The sequence below is a fragment of the Cervus canadensis genome, chromosome 18, assembly GCF_019320065.1.
Source record: "Cervus canadensis isolate Bull #8, Minnesota chromosome 18, ASM1932006v1, whole genome shotgun sequence".
NCBI lineage: Eukaryota > Metazoa > Chordata > Mammalia > Artiodactyla > Cervidae > Cervus > Cervus canadensis.
This window is the reverse complement of record NC_057403.1, coordinates 21197308-21217529: the sequence shown is the minus strand read 5'-3', so window position 1 is coordinate 21217529 and position 20222 is coordinate 21197308. Positions and strand designations below refer to the sequence as shown.

Sequence of the window (20222 nt, the reverse complement as noted above, 5' to 3'; positions counted from 1 at the left end):
CTATCCCTATCAGTGACGCTAGGTTACAGGCATGCTGCTGCTCTCAGTACCACTTTCCCGGTGCTTATGTTTAATGTTTAAAAAAAATAAAAATCTATTACATGGCTGCGGCGGTGCCAGGCACAGAGGAAGCACTGAGCAAAGGAGCACCATGACTGAGACCCTCTGGGCACAGCCCCCCGGGCTCTGGGTTGGGCGGCCACCCCCCTCAGGCCTCCCCCGTATGTATCTTGACCGCAGAGACCCTGCAGGAGTACCTGAAGGTGGTGATGGCCCTCCAGTACGAGGAAAAGCCGCCCTACTCCACACTGAGGAACAATCTGGAAGCCCTGCTGCAGGACCTGCGGGTATCTGCCTATGACCCCTTGGACCTCCAGGTGGTACTCTAGGTGGGTTCCAGCAGGAAGAACCGGGGGGTCTCAACCCTGTCCCTGGCAACCCCCGCTGTCTCCACTGATGCCGTCTGATGTTTACGCCCGTGCCTGGGCGCAGAGTGCTCCAGAAACGCCAGGTTGTTTGTTTGTTCAGGAACCTAGCACACTCCACCTTAACCACACTCTCCAGAAATGAAGGCATGACCCCCTCCACCCGGCTTGCCCCGTCCCAGTCTCTGTCCCCACCTCCACAGCTGTCTGAGAGACCTCTGGCCTGTCCCACAGCCCTCTCTCCCTGTCCCTCAACCCTGTCCCTCCGGGCAGTTGCTAAGTTCCTCCTAGTCCACCTTCTCCAGGGCTCTGCCTCCGTCCCCTGTCCTGGATCCCCTGGCGCATGGTCACATGTCATAGTCACCTGCTGGTGATGAGCTCCGTGAGAACCAGGTCGAGTCTGTCTCTGCATCTCTGTTCCCCACTCACATCGCTGGCCTGGCTCACAGAGGCCCCAGTCATATTTACCGAGCAGGCCATCCGACCTCCCCGTCCAGCCCATACCGTTGAAATTTAAAAGCAAACCTAACGGCCCCTTTCAGGACCATAGTTTCCAGTTTGCTCAGTCTCTGAGGACCACTCACTCAGCAGCAGGTTTTTCCCTTGGTTAGGAAATTAGGAGATGCTCCTTAAGGAGCCCGGGGACCTTGGAGCAACTTGGGGATCCTCTTGCCTCTGCCTTGGCCCAATTGCCCGTCCTCCCCTCAGATTCCAGCCCAGGCAGAGATCAGTCCCACCTCAGGACCACGGCATGCGCCATCCCCACGGCCTGTGACCATTGGCCCCTTTGTTTTTGCCATGACTGGCTCCTTCTCATCACCGCCCATCAGATCCCGAGGCCTCCCCTGATCGCCCCAGTGAGGTGCCTCCCCACCTCCTCCCTTATCGTGTCTCCTGTTTTCTGCACACCCCCTGTCCCCTCCTGGGGGGAAGCGTGTGTTTAATCTGTCGTGTCTCCACAACTCTCCTCCAGATTATAAGCCCAGCAGAGCCTCCCTGGTCCTCTTGTTTGTGGTGGTGTGGCCCATCCCTAGAAAAGTATTGATGGGAAGCTGCTATCACACAGTAGGGGCTTAAAGGGTACCCTTTGAATGAATGACACTGACAGCCATTTTTATTGTCTTCTAGAACTTTCAGCCTGGGGTTTGAAATAGGAAAAAAAAAGGAGCTATGTGACTCAAGGCCTGCTGTAGAATCACAGATAAGCTTCTCGAAAGAGCCCTCAAATGTGCATTCCTGCCGCTTCTTCAGGTGAAACTGCTCATCATCGGTCTAGATCAGCCTCAGGGAACCCGGAAGTTAGGCCCCAGATACTGTGAACTCCCTCCTCTCGACTATCCCTCCCTTCAGCTGTTGTCTCCCGCCAGCCCCTGAGGCTTCGGGTGGAGAAGACCCCCCGGTCACAGATGGGGGTTGGGCTGGTCCCCTCAGTGGGGACGCTGCCATTGGCACCACTATGCTTTGACAATAAATGGTTTCATTGGAACCTGGAGAGTTGACTGTCTGCAAAAGAAGTCCCTTTTGGAAAAATTTAGCTCATTTTTCCCCCCATCCATCCATCTGTCTCTTCAGTGTTTCATCCAACCATCCACTCTTTCTTTTTGTAAAATATTTATTTATCTGGCTGTGTCGGATCTTAGTTGCTGTGAGAGGGCTTAGTTGCCCCAGAGCATGTGGGATCTTAGTTCCCTGATCACGGATTGAACCCACATCCCCTGCATTGGAAGGCAGATTCTTAACCACTGGACCACCAGGGAGTTCCCTCCACTCTTCCATAGATCTGTCCACATTTTTGAGCAGACACTCATTCATCCATTCTTTCACTTACCATCCATCATCTGTCTATCCATGCACCCATCCATATACTTGTCCATCCATCCCTCCATCCATTCACCCTTTTATCCGTCTACTCATTTACCAGTCATTCTCTCATCCACTTACCCTTCTCTTCTGCACATTCACCCTTCCTCTTATTCAACAAACATTCAGCAGACGTGTCTTGAGTTCATACTATACGACACCCATCATGTTGCCCAGAGGATCCTGACGAACCAGACCTAGGCACCAAGGTCCTTGAGCTGATGGAGCCTACAGTCAAGCGAAAGGACATGACTTGGGGCTGTGGTCGGCACTCTGAAGACAAAGCACGGGTTGTGATGGAGAATGAGGGTCCTCCAGACTGGAGGGCACCTTTGGGGGGAGCCTGGACACAGAGAGACCAGGGAGGAGGCCACAGGACAGAGAAAGAGAGAGCCTGGGGAGAGATGTCAGAGGCGGGTTGGCCAGCAGCATGTGGCAAATAATTAGACTGAGAAGGATCAAGGAGGAGGAGGAGCTTCAATTAAAAAGAAAAATGGAGGAGGAGATAAACATGCCTCCTTGAATTTCACTTTGGATATCTTAAATTGTGCGCCCTGCTTTGGGATGGGAAGACTCAGAGGCTGGAAGGGGGGATAAACTGCTCAGAGAAGCCTTGATTCTCTCCTTTCTCTGGAGAGGAAGGAAGAATGAGCGGACTGATGACCATTTCCTGGTTGAAAGGAAGGGTGTATAACCCTTTGCAGAAAGAGGTATTCCTCAATGAGTGAAAAAGCCCATCAGAAAATCTCCCACTGGCAGCCCCTCTGTGTTCATGAGTCCACAAGAGAAGAGGGACGTCAGCCACCCTTGGGGATCCCAGATCAGGCAGGAGGGATGGTCACAGTCGATGCCTGCACCCCCACACCGCCACCCTCCCGCCCTCGGTGCACTTGGCCAAGGTCCAGCTCCCCTCCCCACCCCGGTCCTCCCCTCCCCTCTCTGAGCAAGCCAAGCCAGCAGGACCAGCGCTGCTCAGACAACAGGAGAAGCCCACATCCAGGCAGAGCAGCAGGAGTGTGGACAGTGGACAGTCTCCCTCCCTGTCCCTGAGGCAGCCTTTACCTGTCTCCAGAGCCCAGGTTTTGACAGATCATCCCAGCCTCTGAAAGAGGAGGAGGATGTCCTCGGCATTAATGATCTTAGTTCTCGGAGCAGCGATCAAACCTGTATCCTCTGCATTGGCAGGCACATTCTTAACCACGGGACCACCAGGGAAGTCCGGACACCATTTCTAGAGGTCATTGATCAAGAGATGCAACCTAATCCTGAAAAATGGCAAGGCAAAATGTGCCACGAAAGATGGAATTGCGTCCTTCAGCACCTCTAGTTTGTAGAGCAGTTACAGCCTGAAATTATTAACTTTATGCTAAAACATAGTCCTATCTTGGCTCATAATGCTACTGTTGGGCGTGCTCCCTCATGAATGGAAACAATGGAAAAAGTTAAATGGACGCTCAGTGGGGAAAAGAACAAAAGCAGTTGGCTGTGACTCTTGTAAAACTATATTACAATGTAAATGGACACAGAATGGAACTGCAAGGAATTTTATAAGCAGATTCTGGAAAAAAAAAAAAAGAAACTCTTTAAGAACCAAAATATCAAGGACACAGAATTAAAAAGAACCCTTGTCATTTATTTCAGATAATCAGTGAATGATTTTTGTGTCCGAGAAAATAGACAAGTTGGGTTTCCAGGAAGCAGGCTCAGAGAAAGACCAGTTTGCAGTGTGTTCACAGGAAGTGCCCCAGGGGTGAGTGTGAGTGGAAGGGAAGGGAGGGGCTGGCTACGTGGGGCCTAGGGATGTGATCCTGCCTAATGACAACCTCTGCTCAGCCTTGGGAGTGGGGGCAGGCACCTCTGGAGCTAGACAGCCCTGCAGAGTGGTCCCCATTTGGCCCAGCATGCCAGACCCTTATCCCAGCAGGTTGCCCAGGGAAGAGGTTTCACCTTGGGTGCGATGCCCTTTGCACATTCACCCCTGTTGGACACTATATGTTAATTACTGCCTTGATGCCCACAACAACCCTGTGAGTTAGGTTTGTGATGTCCATTTTACAGAGTAGGAGGCTGAGAAGGAAGGTGATGTGTTCAAACTCAGACGCGTGTTTGGTGACGGGTCTGAGACGTGAGCCCAGTTCTGCCCATCACCCTACCAGCGGGACTTGCATACGCTAGTTGGTAGCTGTTATACATGGAAAACTGTTCTCTCAGGCATCATCCCTGATATCTCTCTTCCCTGAGAAGCCCTGGGTCCCCCAGCCAGAGGTTGCAGAAGGTTGCGGGAGGAAGGGTCATCATTTAAGGATCTTGATCTCTGCATATTCGGTGGTGCTGGTGGCGGCCTGGTCCCGAGGCTTCCAGGGTCTCAGCTCGAGGAGACTGAGGGAGGCGTAATGAGGCTCCTGTTCCTCCCCTGAGAGGGGGGCGGCCGCCGCTGGGGGCGGGTAGGCCAGGGGGCTGCCTGGAGGACACTCATCCTGGTAACCCTGCATGGAGGGGAAAGAAGGGCGTCATATTAGGATAACAGGGTCTGGGGACTTCCCTGGTGGGCCAGGGGCTAAGACTCCGCCCACTCAGTGCAGGGGGCCCTGGTCAGGAAACTAAGATCCCACAAACCACGACTAAACATCCCACATGCCGCACAGAAGATCAAAGATGTGCACGCCGAAACTGAGGCCTGACACAGCCACATGAAAATAAACGATTGAAAATTTTTAAAAAGGGATAAAGAGCTGGGAGAGAGCAAGAAGGGCCCACAAGTGAACCTGGAAACTGAATGTTCAGTCTTTTCACCTGTTCATTCCAAACATTGGCTGGGCCCCCATTCATTCATTCATTCATTCAATGCTTGAGAGTATTAATGCCTGGCACTTGGTAATCAGTTGCCAGTCTCCTAGATTCCTCACAACAGTCTACTTGGGAGACACTGTTATCCTCACTTGTCAGGTGGAGATAAATAGGGGCTGTGTCGATAAACTTCCCTGCTGGCTCGGACGATAAAGAATCCACCTGCAATGAGGGAGACCTGGGTTTGATCCCTGGGTTGGGAAGATCCCCTGGAGGAGGGCATGGCAACCCACTCCAGTACTCTAGCCTGGAGAATCCCCATGGACAGAGGAGCCTGGTGGGCTGCAGTCCATGGGGTTGCAAAGAGTTGGACACGACTGAGCGATTAAGTGCACACATATCAGGTGGAGAAATTGAAACTAAGTAAATGTCCCCAAGCCCGACGTTTAATCATTGGTAAGGCCAAGATTTATTCTAGGTCCTTCTGACTCCAGTGCTGCCTTATGGACCTGCTCCCCTGGTGCCAGGCACTGGATATTCAGTGAGGAACAAAGAAGATGCCACCCCCGACCTCACGGTTGCAGTGGGGGGAGCAGACATTCAAGCTGTAGTCAGTTATATTACTATCTAATAGGACTGGAATGGGATGGATGGCATAAGAAGGTCAGGGAGAAAAAGAAAAAGAAAAAAAAAAAGAAGGTCAGGGATTTGCTTACGCCTGAGCTGACCTCAGGGACCACGTATCATTACAGAGTCAGGCAGACACAACCCCCAAACTGCAGCATAAGCCTTTTCGTTTGCTTGTTTTTTGGTAATGTTTATCTATTTATTTGGCTTCACTGGGTCTTAGTTACAGCATGCCAACTCTCAGCCGCAGCATGTGGGATCTAGTTCCCTGCATTGGGAGCGTGGAGCCTTAACCACTGGACCACCAGGGAAGCCCCCATTATGAGTATTATAATCGAAAGATCTTATGCCAGAAAGAGTTAACCTTGCCTGAAGAAAATTTGACCTTTCACTCCGGCACCTGGGAGGGAACCTCTAAGCCCTTGAAATGTCTTGCCTGATAAGTTTGTCTCAGAACTTACCTGCTGGTATCTTGGGGGCCCCTGAACTTGATTTTGTAGGTAGTACATAGTAGTTGTTTTGGGGAGATCCTTGCGGCATCCTGTCTTGGGGGAGGCGAGGTAGGAAGTGGGGGGAAAGTGGGTCTGGGGTCCAGAGAGAAAGGAGGAGGGCCCAGTTGGAAGTAAATACAATCAGTAAGAGGGATTAGTGGTCCAGAGGAGACAGAGGGCAAAAGGGAGGGGCTCCCAGGTCGTTGGGCTGAGTGGCTGTGTTGATGGGTTGTTTTAGTTGCCAAGTCGTGTCTGACTCTTTGCGACCCTGTGGACTGTGTCCCACCAGGCTCCTCTGTCCAAGGTACTTTCCCCAGGCAAGAATACTAAAGTGGGTTGCCATTTCCTCCTCCAGGGGATCTTCCCAACCCAGGGATAGAACCCATGTGTCCTGCATTGGCAGGTGGATTGTTTACCAGCTGAGCCACCTGGGAAGCCCCATGCTGATGGGACCCAAGAGGAAAAGCCTGTGTGGGTCGTGATGAGCATCTGAGTCATCACGAGGACTGCGGCCACGGCAGTCAGCCAGGTGGGGAGTCAGCCAGCTGGGACCCTGAGGGACGTCACCACTCACCTGGGAGGTGGGACCCAGTGTGCAGGGTTGATCCTTCTCACGGGCTGCCTTCCTGCAGGTCTTCAGTCTGAGAGGGGAAGCCAGGACCTCTCAGCAGCCCAGCTGGCTCAGAGCTTGCAGGGCGGCCATTGCCCCCGTTCCAACCCCCTCCCCATCCCCACTTGAGGCTAGAAGGGGCTGGGACTTCCCCTGGCAGGCCAGTGGCCAGTGGTTGAGACTCGGCACTTCCACTGTTGGCTCGATTCCCGGTCGGGGAACTAAGATCCCACGTGCTTTGTGGAGCAGCCAAAAGATAGGAAAACTTACGAGAGGGACAGGCTGGAAGGGCAGACCAAGGCCAAGAGGCAGGGCACGCACCTCGTCTCAGGACCTTCATAGTGACAACAGGCGTCCTTCGCCGATGGCTGGGGTGCACGGTGGGGACAGACCCTGCTCTGATTGCCTGCCCCATGACCCGCTTCTCCAAAGCTCCATACCGTGAAGATTCCTCCAGAGGGGCTCCTCCAGGGATTCCAAGGCTCCGTCCCCTTCCCCACCCTGCACTCGCCATCCCCCAAGAGACGACACTCACGTGAAGCAGATGAGGCAGGAACAGAGACTGAGCAGGCCAGCGGCGCCAGCTCCCCCGATGGCCCCCAGAACAAATTCTCCTCCAAGCCTGGGCTTCCCTGCAGATGAGCAAGATTGAGGGTGACTCCCGTCCAAGCCCCAGGACTCACGTGCCCCCTCCTCCCATAGAGTTTGAGCTCTCCTGCCCTTCAGCCCCCAGCCAGCCGAAGGACAGTTCTCTGCCCCCACCCCTGCCTCTCAACCCTCCCACCCCGGCCCCTCTCCCCGCCAAACGTCAGGATGACTCCCGTCCCCTCTAAGCCTCTCCCCCCACAACAGACCCCTGACCTGGCAGCAGCAGGACAGACCCGCTCCGGGCCCCGTGGACGTTCAGGGCCTCGCAGCTGAGTCTGAGGCCGGAGCTGAGCCCCTTTCGGAGGCTCAGGAAACTGTTGGCCCAGGGCCCGGCGGAGCTGGAGCTGACCTCGAAGGAGGCGTTGCTGAAGTTCCCCTCCAGCAGCCCCTCCCCGATCCGCCAGTGCAGGGAGGGGGCCGGCCGGGCTCGGGAGGAGCAGCTGCAGCGCAGACCCTCGTCCTCCTGGGAGCAGGAGGGGCCCAGCAGCTGCGGGCGGGCTGCGGAGAGGGAGCAGAGTCAGTGGTGTCTGTCCCCTCCCTGCGCCCGCGTGTCCTGTCCCGCCCCACCCCACCCCCAGCTCACTCTGCACAGAGAGATGCAGGGAGACCCACAAGGAGCCCTGAGGGTGCTGAGCTCGGCAGGTGAGCTCGCCATCGTGGCCCGACTCCACTCGTCGCAGGGACAGGACCCCAGGGCTCGAGGGATGTGAGGGGCTCAGGGTCCGGCTCCCCTGGGACCAGCTCAGTGAGGCCGGGGGGTTGCTGTCGGTGTCACAGACCAGGCGCAGAGAGTCTCCCTCCACAACAGGAAGAGATGAGCCGTTCTGCAGGTGTTCCAGCTCTGGAGAGAGAGAGAAACAGAGGCACACTCAGAGAGAGGGAGACAGACAGACCGAAGGAGACAGACACAGAGAGAGAGAGCTGAGCCCAGACTCTGAAGCCCTGTTTTCTATTTCTCTATCCTATTTATTTTTTTCAAGTTGCAAAGAGATCCCACAAGTAGCTTTTTAAGCAGCTTTCAGTTCAGTTCAGTCGCTCAGTCCTATCTGACTCTACAACCCCAAGAATCGCAGCACGCCAGGCCTCCCTGTCTATCACCAACTCCTGGAGTCTACCCAAACTCATGTCCATCGAGTCGAGGATGCCATGCAGCCATCTCATCCTCTGTCGTCCCCTTCTCCTCCTGCCCCCAATCCCTCCCAGCATCAGGGTCTTTTCCAATGAGTCAACTCTTCGCATGAGGTGGCCAAAGTACTGGAGTTTCAGCTTCAGCATGAGTCCTTCCAGTGAACACCCAGGACTGATCTCCTTTGGGATGGACTGGTTGGACCTCCTTGCAGTTCAAGGGACTCTCAAGAGTCTTCTCCAACACCACAGTTCAAAAGCATCAATTCTTCGGCGCTCAGCTTTCTTCACAGTCCAACTCTCACATCCATACATGACCACTGGAAAAACCACAGCCCTGACCAGACGGACCTTTCTTTGTTGGCAAAGTAATGTCTCTGCTTTTTAAGATGCTATCTAGGTTGGTCATAACTTTCCTTCCAAGGAGTAAGTGTCTTAATTTCATGGCTGCAATCACCATCTGCAGTGATTTTGGAGCCCCTCAAAATAAAGTCAGCCACTGTTTCCACTGTTTCTCCATCTATTTCCCATGAAGTGATGGGACCAGATGCCATGATCTTCATTTTCTGAATGTTGAGCTTTAAGCCAACTTTTTCACTCTCCTCTTAAAAAGGCTTTTTAGTTCCTCTTCACTTTCTGCCATAAGGGTGGTGTCATCTGCATATCTGAGGTTCTTGATATTTCTCCCAGCAATCTTGATTCCAGCTTGTGCTCTTCCAGCCCAGCGTTTCTTATGATGTAGTCTGTGTTTAAGTTAAATAAGCAGGGTGACAATATACAGCCTTGACGTACTCCTTTCCCAGTTTGGAACCAGTCTGTTGTTCCATGTCCAGTTCTAACTGTTGCTTCCTGACCTGCCTACAGATTTCTCAAGAGGCAGGTCAGGTGGTCTGGTATTCCCATCTCTTTCAGAATTTTCCACAATTTATTGTGATTCACACAGTCAAAGGCTTTGGCATAGTCAATAAAGCAGAAGTAGATGTTTTTCTGGAACTCTCTTGGTTTTTCGATGATCCAGCGGATGTTGGCAATTTGATCTGTGTTCCAGCTTGAACATCTGGAAGTTCATGGTTCACGTATTGCAGCGCATATTTAAGTAGCTTTATTGAGATATAATTCACAAACCATATAACTCCATTTACATACCACTTGAAAGTCACACGATAGCCATCACTACAGTCAATTTTAGAACATTTTCACGACCCCCTTTGAAACACTCCGCACCCCTCAGCCATCTCCCCCAGTCCTTCCATTATCCCAGCCCTAAGCGACCACGACTGTCTCTATAGATTTATGTCTTCCGAACGTGGCGTGTAAACATCCGGCTTCTTCCCCTTAAGGTGATGTTTCTGAGGTTCATCTGCATGTATCCGGAATGAATGGGAGCTCTCCCTTCTCTGCGATCCCTGCCATGCTCCACGGCCCTCCCTTCCTACCTGTGCCAATTCCTCCGGAGACGCTGATGGTCAGCTTCTGGGGGGGATCTGGGGGGCAGAGACGCCGCGGTGAGGAAGGGAGTCAGAGCTGCCCCTGCCCCGGCCCCCTTCCCAGGGCCCCCCACACTTCCCGGAGGCGCAGAACCGGAAGCAAAGCGGAACAGGGCCCCCTCAGCCCCTGGCCTGGGGTCACCAGCGCCCATTCCCAGCCCCGCAGGCACCCCGCGGGCCTGGCCCAGTGCTCACAGGACACGTTGAGCGTGACAGTCCTCTCTGCGCTCACAGAAGCCCTGCGGAAGGTCACCCGACAGGTGAGGCTCGTGCCATGATCCTGCGGGCGGGGGGTGAGCAAGATCTCCGGGGAGTTATAGGCCTCCTTGGAGTCCAGTCCCGGGGGTCTGAGGGCATCCCCGGTCCAGGAGATGGTGGGAGGCGTGGCCCAGTCACAGGTCTCAGGCAGGGAGCATTTGAGGCGGCTACTGGAGCCGGACTCCAGGGGCTCATTGATGTGGACATCGGGAGTCCATGTTAGCGCTGGAGAGGAGAGACGGAGAGGCCAGACCCCAAGGGGGACCCCTGTGTGTGCCCACCCTGATCTGACTGGGGCCACTGTCCCCCACCGCCCTCAGAGATGGAGGGCCACGGGGTCCATCCTTCCCACCCTCCCTGACCTCTGCTCCTGGGGACCCTTCCGTACCGACCACATTCACAGTGAGCTGGTTATTCTTGTAACTGTGTTCTGCAGCTTCTCTTCCCAGCTGAAAATAATAGTTTCCACTGTCCTTCTTGCGGGCGTCTGCGATGCCCAGGGAGCAGTTGTTGGCCCTGGGGTCCCCGAGGAGGTGGAATGGGCTATTTCTCTTCTTCTTTCCGCCCCGGGTTGAGTTGTCTGTGGCCATAAGAACGTCCTCTTGGGGTCTATCCTCTTTCCGGAACCATGACCCGTAAACACGTGTGGAGTCGGTCCAGTCAAGCCGGGGGTAGGAGATGTTACAGGGCACGGAGACGCGCAGACCCTCCTGCACCGTCACCGACCCCTGCACTTGCAGCTGGTACGGTGACTCCTTCTGCAGGGGCCCTGGGGGAACACAGAGGCTCAGCCCCAGCCCCAGCCCCAGCCCCAGCCCCAGCCTGGGACCCGCTGTCCCCACGGCCCACTCACCCGCCCACAGCGGGGGCAGCAGCAGCAGCAGCAACAGCCTCTCCATGTCCGAGGGGCCAGGAGTTCCCAGGGCCGTCCAGTTTCTGGACCTGCCTGTCTGTCCGTGAAGGAAGCTCCAACAGGAAGGGGAATGTGACCATTCACAAATGAGCGAAAGAGGAAGCTCAGAGCTGCCGATGTCTGGAAAACATCTCTTCTGACTTCTCCTTTCATGCTTGGACGTTGCAGGACAGGTCTAATGCAGGACGCGGCCACCCCGGGTCAGCCTCGGGCCTGTGGGGCTCTCAAGGGAAATGGGTGGGGAGGGCTCCAGAGGCAGGGATTCAGTCATCCATTCATTTGCCAGGCAAATGTCGACTCCATGAAGAAGTTGAGGGCAGAGGAAGGCAAGACCTCACAAATCCTGCCTCCCTGTTTGCGTGCCCCAAACCCAGGATCCCCAAAGGACACAACCTCCCCACCTGTCCTGGGGACATGTCTGTGTCCACACAAGGCCTCCAGTTCCACAGTAAAAAGTGAAATATTTACCCAGGGCCCCATGCTCTGAAGGGCTTCCTGATTGAGGTTTGATGCTCTAAGGTGGTCATCTTGAAATTCCTAATAACTTTGATCTTGGACTTTGTGTTCTGTAAGTGAAATCTCATGGGATAAGGAGCACACACCTGGGGAACTGGAAGCTTGGATCACACCAGGCCGACCCAGGGACAGCCTAGAGCAAGGGACAGGTTCTCAGCCCCCGTCCCACCTCCATCCCCCTCCTTGGGCATAGAGAGAGTCTGGAATATGCTGCTTTGAGAGCCTGTGAGAGTCTACACTGCTCACCGCCCCCCCAACCCCCAGTCAAACCTGGGGAATTGGACATTAGCTAGTAAATTAAAAACACTGTGAAGAGGGACTTCTGAGGTGGTTCAATGGCTAAGACTCTGGGCTCCCACTGCAAGGGGTTCAATCCATAGTCTGGTTGGGGAACTAGGTCCCACGTGCTGCAATTAAGAGTTGGCATGCCGCAATGAAGATCAAAGAACTAAGAACTGGCTCAGCCAGATAAATACATTAATATATATACATTGTAATTTATTATTATTATTTATTATAACATATATATATTTGCACAGGGCCACATGCTCGGAAGGGACCTATATTTTAAAGTAGACTACTGGTTGCCTGGGGCTGTGGCTGTGACTGTTGATGGGTAGGGGTGTCCTTTGGGAGAGATGTAAAAGTTCTGGCACCGGATGGTGCAGAGGGTGGCACACCATCATGAGAGTACTTTATGTCACGGAATTGTATACTTTAAAATGGTTAAAATGGTAAATTTTACGTGATGGACATTTTACAACGATTTTTTTTTTAATTTGGCCACACTGCATGGCTTGTGGGATCTTAGTTCCCTGACCAGGGATTGAACCTGTGCCCCCTGCAGTGGAAGCTTTGTGTCTTAACCACTGGACTGCCAGGGAAATCCCACGTCAATTTTTTTTTTTTTGATGTTAAGGAAAAAGGTTTTTCCTACTTTTTGTTTTTTTTTTTTTGTCAAAGGGGCCGCACATTTTCATTTTGCTCAGGGGCCTGCAAAAGATTTAGGCATCTCCGGTGAGAAGCTTCCAGACTGAGACCCGCCGTAACAGGAGAGCATGGTCAGCACTGCCCAGAGGCTGAGTTGATAAGCGTCCATCCCTCTCCTGAAGGTCAGAACAAAATAGCAACAAAGGACGTGTATCTAAGGCCACTCTCCTGGCATCCAACCCGGCTCCCCAAGTGACTGGTAATGCATGTAGTCAAGAATTAACCTCGGGATTTCCCTGGCAGTCCAGAGGTTAAGACTCCATGCTTCCACTGCAGGGGATTTGGGTTTAATCCCTGGACTGGGAACTAAGACAACCAGAAAAAAAAGAAAGAGAGAGAATTAACCTCATCCAAAGAGAGGTGTGGGCTTTGCCCAGCAACTGGGAGGGAATGCTAAGCCCTTGGCATGCGTGTCTCGGTGTCCACATTTCCCTTTTTTTTTTTAAATAAGAATACCTACCAATCATGTTGGATTGCATGCATTCGTGCTAAGTCGCTTCAGTCGTGTCTGATTCTTTGCGACCCTGTGGACTGTAGCCCAGCAGGCTCCTCTGTCTGTGGGGATTCTCCAGGGAAGAATATTGGAGTGGGTTGCCATGCCCTCCTCCAGGGGATCTCCCCGATCAAACCGGAATCTCTTATGTCTCCTGCATTGGCAGATGAGTTCTTTACCACTAACACCACCTGGGAAGCCCTCGTATTAGATTAGGGTCCAGCCGCCCCCCCATGACTTCACCTAACTTGATCACATGCAAAGACCTTGTTTCCAAATAAGGTCCCATTCACAGGGAGTGGGGGTTGGGGCTTGAACATATTTTGTTGGGGGGGACACAAACCTATAACAGGCCCCCAGTAAAAACACTGGACTCCAAGGTTTATGCTGCATTTGTGTTATCACACGTCGTTGCTGGGTGTATTGGTCTGCTTTGAGTTGCCATAACATACCACTCAGCTGAAAGAATCTGCCTGCAATGCAGAAGAACCTGGTTCAATTCCTGGGTTGGGAAGATTCCCTGGACAAGGGATAGGCTACCCACTCCAGTATTCTTGGGCTTCCCTGGGGGCTCAGACAGTGAAGAATCTGCCTGCAATACAGGAGACCTGGGTTCAATCCCTGGGTTGGAAGGAGCCCCTGGAGGAGGGCATGGCAACCCACTCCAGGATTTTTGCCTGGAGAATCCCATGGACAGAGGAGCCTGGTGGGCTGCAGTCCACGGGGGCGAAAAGCGTCAGACACGACTGAGTGACTAATCACACCAGGCACAATATACCACACTCTGGGCAGCTTGTACAACATAAATGGGGGGAAAATGAGAGAAACCAGAAATGTACTCTCTCACAGTCCTGGAGGCCAGAAGTCCAAGATGAAGACCAAGGTACCTAGTGAGGGCCTGCTTCCTGAGTGGGAGATGACTGCCTCCTCCCTGTCCCCTCACGTGGCAGAGAGACAGAGAGAGAGAACGCTCACGTCTCTTCCTATAAGGACACTAATCCTATTGTACAAGGATCCCACCCTTAGGACCTCAGTAACCTTGCTCTCTTGTCTTCCTCTCCAACTATAGTCACGTGTGGGAGTTAGGGCTTCAACGTATGAACCGGAGGGGACACGATTCAGGCCATGGCACTGGGAAAGTCAAGCACTGTCCACAGTGGAAGAGCCCACCGGAAGTGTGTGCCCGGTCTCCCCTCAATACTGCCTTGGGCAATTTTTCCTTTGCGGATTCTATTCTATTCTATTTTCTGTTCTCTTCTATTCTATGGGCTTCCCAGGTGGCTCAGTGGTAAATAATCCACCTGCCAATGCAGGGTACTGGCTTCTATCCCTGGGTTGGGAAGATCCCCTGGAGAAGGAAATGGCAATCCACTTCAGTACTCTTGCCTGGGAAATCCCATGAACAGAGGAGCCTGGCGGGCTACAGTCCATGGGGGGCGGGGGTGGGGGTCACAAAAAGAGTCAGACAGGACTTAGTGACTAAACAACAACAACATTCTACTCTATTTTTCTCTTTGGCTGCACCACATGGCTTGCAAGATCGTAGTTCCTCCACCAGGAATCAAAATCGGAGCCTGGGCAATGAAAGTGCAAAGTCCTAAACACTGGGCCACTAGGGGATTCCCGGGTATGCAGATTTTTATCTGTACCCTTCTGTTGTAACAAACCATCAGTATGACAATTTCTCTGAATTCTTTTAAGTCCTTCCAGTGACTCATCAAACTTCAGAGTGGTTTGGGGGGATCCCCAGAACAGTCTGTTTCCCTCCTCAGACTGTGGTGCAAAAAGCCATGGTTTCCCTAAGTGGGGGCGACAGTGGCCACCTGTGAGGGTCTGTCCAACCTGGGGACCAGAACTCACAATCTCAGGCGCACCCCTGCACCCCGCCCCACAGTTGTCAGCTCTCACAGAGCCCAGAGTTTGTGTAGGATGGAAAGTTGCTGACCAGGAAAACTGCTGAGTTTATTACAAATACATAGAAGGAAACAGGGGAAATGCACAGAGAAACGCGCAGTTCCTTTTCATCTATAACCAGTTCCTCACTTTACTTCCCTATTGCGTGGTTTCTCAAACAGGAGGCGACATCACTTTTAACTGAATGGTCCCCGCTGGTACCAAGCTGTGTGTCCCTCCTCTTGCCGTTGCTACTGTGTCATCTGCTCGCTGGGCTGGGGGCCATGGAGAGCAGCCCTCGGGGGACAGGCTCGCAGGAGAAGGAGCACCAGGACCTCTGTCTCTGCTTTCTTATTTTGAGTCAGTTTTCCAATTTCTGCTGACTTGCAAAATGGGCCCAGAACACTTCCCTTCTTTCAAATCAAGTAGACTGTTCATTGCTTGTCCAATAGATGGCCAGAAAGACTGGGAGCGGGGAGGTCAGTGGCTGGCTGGATTCCAGGGAGACCCAGGGCCACAGGGCCTGGGCACTTAGTGAGTGCTTAGGACCCAGGTGTCACTCCAAGTCAGGAACTCTCTTCTTTCTCTGCTGCGGGAGACGTCATTGCCTCTGGGTCTCCTTGGCCTGAAAACTAGGTCTGGCTGCCTGGATATAGGGTTCTACCCATCTCGGGAGAAAGAGTAGGGTGGAGAGTGTACCCCAGATGTGTGTGTCTGTAAGCTCTTGCACGTGTCTGCAAGTGTGTTTGGGGCCCAGGACGGGCCATCTCAAAATATGCTTCAGGACTTCCCTGGTGATCCAGGGGTTAAGAATCCACCTTCTAGTGCAGGGGACGTGGGTTCGATCCCTGGTCGGGGAACTAAGATCCCACATGCCACGGCCCAACTAAACCCACAAGCCTCAGCTAGGGAGAAGCCCGTGCAGCTAAGACCTGATGCAGCCAAAAATAAATGATTTTTAAAAAAGAAGAAAAAGGTGGCAAACATAAGACACTCTGACCCCCCTTTCTTTCTCCCTGAAAGCAGGAAATAAATCTCTCCTGTGAAAGGTACCCTCCCCACACCTGGAAGGAGGACGCCCTTATCAGCAGACATAGGGGATCAAGCCGAGAACCCTGAATAAAGAAAGCTTCCTGTGCTTCGTCACAGACGTGTCCGACTCTCTGCGACCCCACAGACTGCAGCCCGCCAGGCTGCTCTGTCCATGGGATTCTCCAGGCAAGAATACTGCAGTGGGTTGCCATGCCCTCCTCAGGGGGTCTTCCCAACCCCGGGATCAAACCCAGGTCTCCCACATTGCAGGCTGATTCTTGACCATCTGAGCCACCAGGGAAGCCCAAACCAACTTTGGGAAACCTTGGGTTACTGCTTTAATTTCCAGTCACAAGACTAAATTCTCTAGCGTCTCACTAACTGGGCCCCCAGTGCCTCTTTATCCTGTCAATTCCTCACAGATTTATTGTTTCTTTGTCTGAAAAGTATAAACGCCGTCTGAGTTGGCCACTTCTTAAGTCCCATCCCAGGTGGAGGATTCTAAAAGACAGTGTCTCTGATCAGCTGAAGAGCGGCCCCCAGAGACGTCCCCGTCTTAATCCCTGGAACCTGTGACTATGTTACCTTGCAGGACAAAAGGCCTTTGCAGCGGTGATCACGTTCAGGATCTTGGGATGGAGAGATTCCCCAGGTGGACCCTCACTGTGATCACAGGTTTATGAGAGAGAGGCAGAGGGAGCTTGGACCACAGCAGGGGGAAAGGAGTAGACAGTAATACAAGAGATTGTAGTGATACCTTCAGGGCTTCCCTGGTGTCTCCCTGGGAAGTACCATGGACAGAGGAGCCTGGGGGACTGCTGTCCAGGGGGTCGCGAAAGAGTCACACTTAACTAAGTGACTAAACAAGTGAGACCACCACCAAACCTGCAAAAAGCATGGAAGAGATTCACCTTAAGATCCTCTGGAAGAAACGACCTCTGCCAACAACTTGATGCTATTCCCCTGAGGACTCCCTTTGGACTTTTGGACTCCAGAACCATAAGAGAATGTATTTGTGTTGTTTTGAGTTGAAATTGAAGCCCTGCTCCCTTGAGAGGCTCCAGGGGAGAATGCATCTTCCTGCCTCCTGGGCCCCTTCCACCATCTGCAAAGCCAATGGCATAGCACTTCCTCTGCCTGACTCTGCTTTCATCTGCTTTTCCATCACACTTCCTTCTCTTCTGTGCTCAAATCTCCCTCCACCTCTCTCTTAGGAAAATCCTTGTGGTTACATTTAGGGCCAACTCAGGGAATCCCCGATAATTACCCCATCTCAACATGCTTAACCATATCAGCAGGGTCCTTTCCACCACAGAAATGACCACCCACAGGTTTCCAAAGATTAGGATCTGGATACCTTTGAGGGCTCTGTTCTTGCACATAAGTATTGCATGACTTCCTTTATATGAAGTGTTCAAACTGGGCAAAGTCATAGGGGCAGAAAGCAGATTAGTGGTTTCCAGGAGCTGAGGGGAGAGTAGATTTGGGGGTGACTGTTTAACCGGTTTAGGGTTCCTGTTTGGGGGTGGGGGAAGGGATGAAAAAGTTCTGGAATGAGATAGTGGTGATGGTTGTGCCACATTATTAATGTGACAAATGCCACTGAATTACACACTTTAAGATGGTTAAAATCGTAAATTGTACATTACGGATTTTTAAAAAATGGAGTACAGTTGATTTACAATGTGTTAGTCTCTGGTGTACGGCAAAGTGATTCAGTTAAATATATACATATATATGTTCCTTTTCAGATTCTTTCCCATTATAGGTTATTACAAAATATTGAGCAGTAGGTCCTGTGCTATATCCAGTAGGTTCTGAGCTATATCCAGTAGGTCCCTTTTTATTGCCTATTTTATATATAGCAGTTTGTATCTGTTAATTCCAAACTCCTAATTTATCCCTCTTCCTGCTTTCTTCTTTGGTAGCAATAACTTTTTTTTTCCTGCATTGGCAGGTGGATTTCTTTACCACTGAGCCACCTGGGTCATGTATGAGTCATGTATGGATGTGAGAGTTGGACTATAAAAAAAGCTGAGCACTGAAGAATTGATGCTTTTGAACTGTGGTGTTGGAGAAAACCGTTGAGAGTCCCTTGGACTGCAAGGAGATCCAACCAGTCCATCCTAAAGGACATCAGTCCTGAATATTCATTGGAAGGACTGATGCTGAAGCTGAAACGCCAATACTTTGGCCACCTGATGCAAAAAACTGACTCCTTGGAAAAGACCCTGATGTCAGGAAAGACTGAAGGCAGGAAGAGAAGGGGATGACAGAGGATGAGATAGTTGGATGGCATCACCAAGTTGATGGACATGAGTTTGAGCAAGCTCCGGGAGTTGGTGATGGACAGGGAAACCTGGTGTAATGCAGTCCATGGGGTCTCAAAATAGTCAGACACGACAGCAACTGAACTGAACTGAGCCACCTGGGAAGCCCAAGATGGTCATAGGGAACTCCAAGTGGAACTTGAACATGGTTGAACATTCGGGGCAAGACCATAGAGCAGCAGGTATAGGTGATACAGCTATCTTGGAACCTGGTCATGTAATTAGCCTGCACCTTCTGGCCCTGTTAGATCCCCTTCTCCTGAATGCGGGCTAATGCCATGCCCAACCTTACTTCATAGTCATCACAATTCAGTACTGAAGAGGCAACTCTGTAAATCTCATTGACCAGCTCACTTTCCTCTCCTTGTACATCTATACTGCAGTGTGGATGTCGCTGATGGTAAGAAAATGATTTATTTACTTGTCTGGCTATTCTGCTGACCCAGAGACAGGGCCCCACGCTAGTTTCAGTTGTGATTCCAACACTGACTGTTGTGTTGTTGAGCCCTGGGCTCTGCTAGAGTATTTCACTGGCTTCAGCAGCCACACCGCCCCCCACCCCGCCACTGTGCCAAGGAAACGGGGTTTACTTCTACCCCAAGTGCAATGCCAAGGAAAAGCCTCTGGGCTGGGAATTGGGGATCACTGGGCTCAACTCAAGAGTTCTCCTTAGGAGAAAAAAATATTGCTTTGGTGATTCACTTCCCTACTCTGATCCTGTTTTCTTTTCTGTAAAATGGGAATTTTTAGCAATTGATTTAACAAATATACCAGATCCTTCAAAGTAATTTACAAATATTAATTCATTTAATATTCATGATAGCCCTATGAAGCAGGTGTTATTAGGCCCATTTTAGAACAGAGGAAACTGAGGCACAGAGAGGCTGTGCAAGCTGCCCAAGGACTCCAAGCCAGCAGGACTCCACCCGGGTTGTCTCACACCAGTCTAGGCGAGGAGGCCTCCCTGCACAGGCAGGGTGGTGAATTTGAGGTCTTGTCCGTTCTCCCCCACCGAATATGCGCTCTGGGAGGTGCACGGAGGCATTTAATGAACATTGTGGAATGAACGGATAAGGGGTATCTTAGGATGGCCACATCCCTTTGTGACCGCCTGCGCCCTCCTGCCGTCCTCTGTTCGGGAAATTCTATTCGTAGTCAGGGCTTCCAGTCCCAGTAAACCCGACCCTCAGGGCGAGAGGGAACCCCAAGATCACGGGTTGGGCTGAGTAGAGAATAGATAACTCATTCACGTCGGGGCACGGGCGTCCCCTGGCGGTAGAGTCCTGCTAAGACAGAGCCGCCGAGAGGCAGGAATCTTTGGGCGGAGCGGGATCGGGCATCTCAAAGTGAGTTGATAGCGGTTGTATTAGTGGGCAGTGTCTGAAAATCACTGTATGATGCTGGCTGCCGTCTACCAGTGGCTTTCAAACTTTCCTTACCGTGATGCAAAGTAAGATATTAAATCAACATAGTGGTATTTTCTACTGTTCTATTCGTATCTTTAAACACCGGTCAGAACCCTTTAAATTGATTCCCAACTCTGTAATGGGTGCCCACCTGCATGAATTTTTTTTCCAGCTCATAAAGATTATCATGGAGAAAGTGTTAGCACCCAGATCCGACTCTCCACTACCAGGTCACCGCCCACTTACCTCCTGACTTCCCGACAGCGCAGCGCCATTGCTCTTCACCACCCGGTGCCCCATAACTGTGCTCCAGCCACCCGGCCCCTTTGGC

The 20222-nt window shown here is 52.1% G+C and overlaps 2 protein-coding genes across 9 annotated transcripts in view; one reads left to right on the top strand and one right to left on the bottom strand.

Annotated features, from left to right (window-relative positions):
• The window catches only part of VRK3 (VRK serine/threonine kinase 3), a 36383-nt gene extending 34472 nt beyond the window's left edge, over positions 1 to 1911 (top strand). For all 4 annotated transcript variants that reach the window (XM_043434914.1, XM_043434911.1, XM_043434912.1 and 1 more), the window contains exons 14-15: positions 241 to 389; positions 1554 to 1911. In XM_043434914.1, the coding sequence (XP_043290849.1) occupies positions 241 to 389 (149 nt within the window). In that variant the 3' untranslated portion in view covers positions 1554 to 1911. The remainder of the gene's footprint in view (positions 1 to 240; positions 390 to 1553) is intronic.
• A 1986-nt stretch (positions 1912 to 3897) lies between these two features.
• Positions 3898 to 11327, bottom strand: SIGLEC11 (sialic acid binding Ig like lectin 11). Of its 5 annotated transcripts, none has more exons than XR_006263198.1 (10): positions 11172 to 11327; positions 10707 to 11087; positions 10256 to 10543; positions 10010 to 10057; positions 8032 to 8289; positions 7662 to 7946; positions 7336 to 7432; positions 7071 to 7168; positions 6765 to 6831; positions 4697 to 4771 (listed from the first exon to the last, which is right to left on the bottom strand). XR_006263198.1 is itself a non-coding variant. In XM_043434908.1 (9 exons), the coding sequence occupies exons 1-9, from the start codon at positions 11215 to 11217 to the stop codon at positions 4580 to 4582; spliced, it is 1662 nt and encodes a 553-aa protein (XP_043290843.1). In that variant the 5' UTR covers positions 11218 to 11327; the 3' UTR covers positions 3898 to 4579. The 5 variants fall into 5 exon arrangements, 3 of the variants coding, with proteins under 3 accessions (XP_043290843.1, XP_043290844.1, XP_043290842.1); XR_006263199.1 differs by having other exon boundaries at positions 4708 to 4771; positions 7122 to 7168; XM_043434908.1 differs by lacking the exon at positions 7071 to 7168 and having other exon boundaries at positions 3898 to 4771.
• Positions 11328 to 20222: the final 8895 nt, after the last annotated feature.

What these genes read in the sequence shown, in the direction of transcription:
- SIGLEC11 (XM_043434907.1), bottom strand. Translation starts at nt 11,217, where the DNA reads ATGGAGAGGCTGTTGCTGCTGCTGCTGCTGCCCCCGCTGTGGGCGG. An exon ending in GCTGCCCCCGCTGTGGGCGG is followed by an intron (nt 11,088 to 11,171) that starts GTGAGTGGGCCG and finishes GTGTTCCCCCAG; the next exon opens with GGCCCCTGCAGAAGGAGTCA. An exon ending in TGTCACGCTCAACGTGTCCT is followed by an intron (nt 10,058 to 10,255) that starts GTGAGCACTGGG and finishes TCTGCCCCCCAG; the next exon opens with ATCCCCCCCAGAAGCTGACC.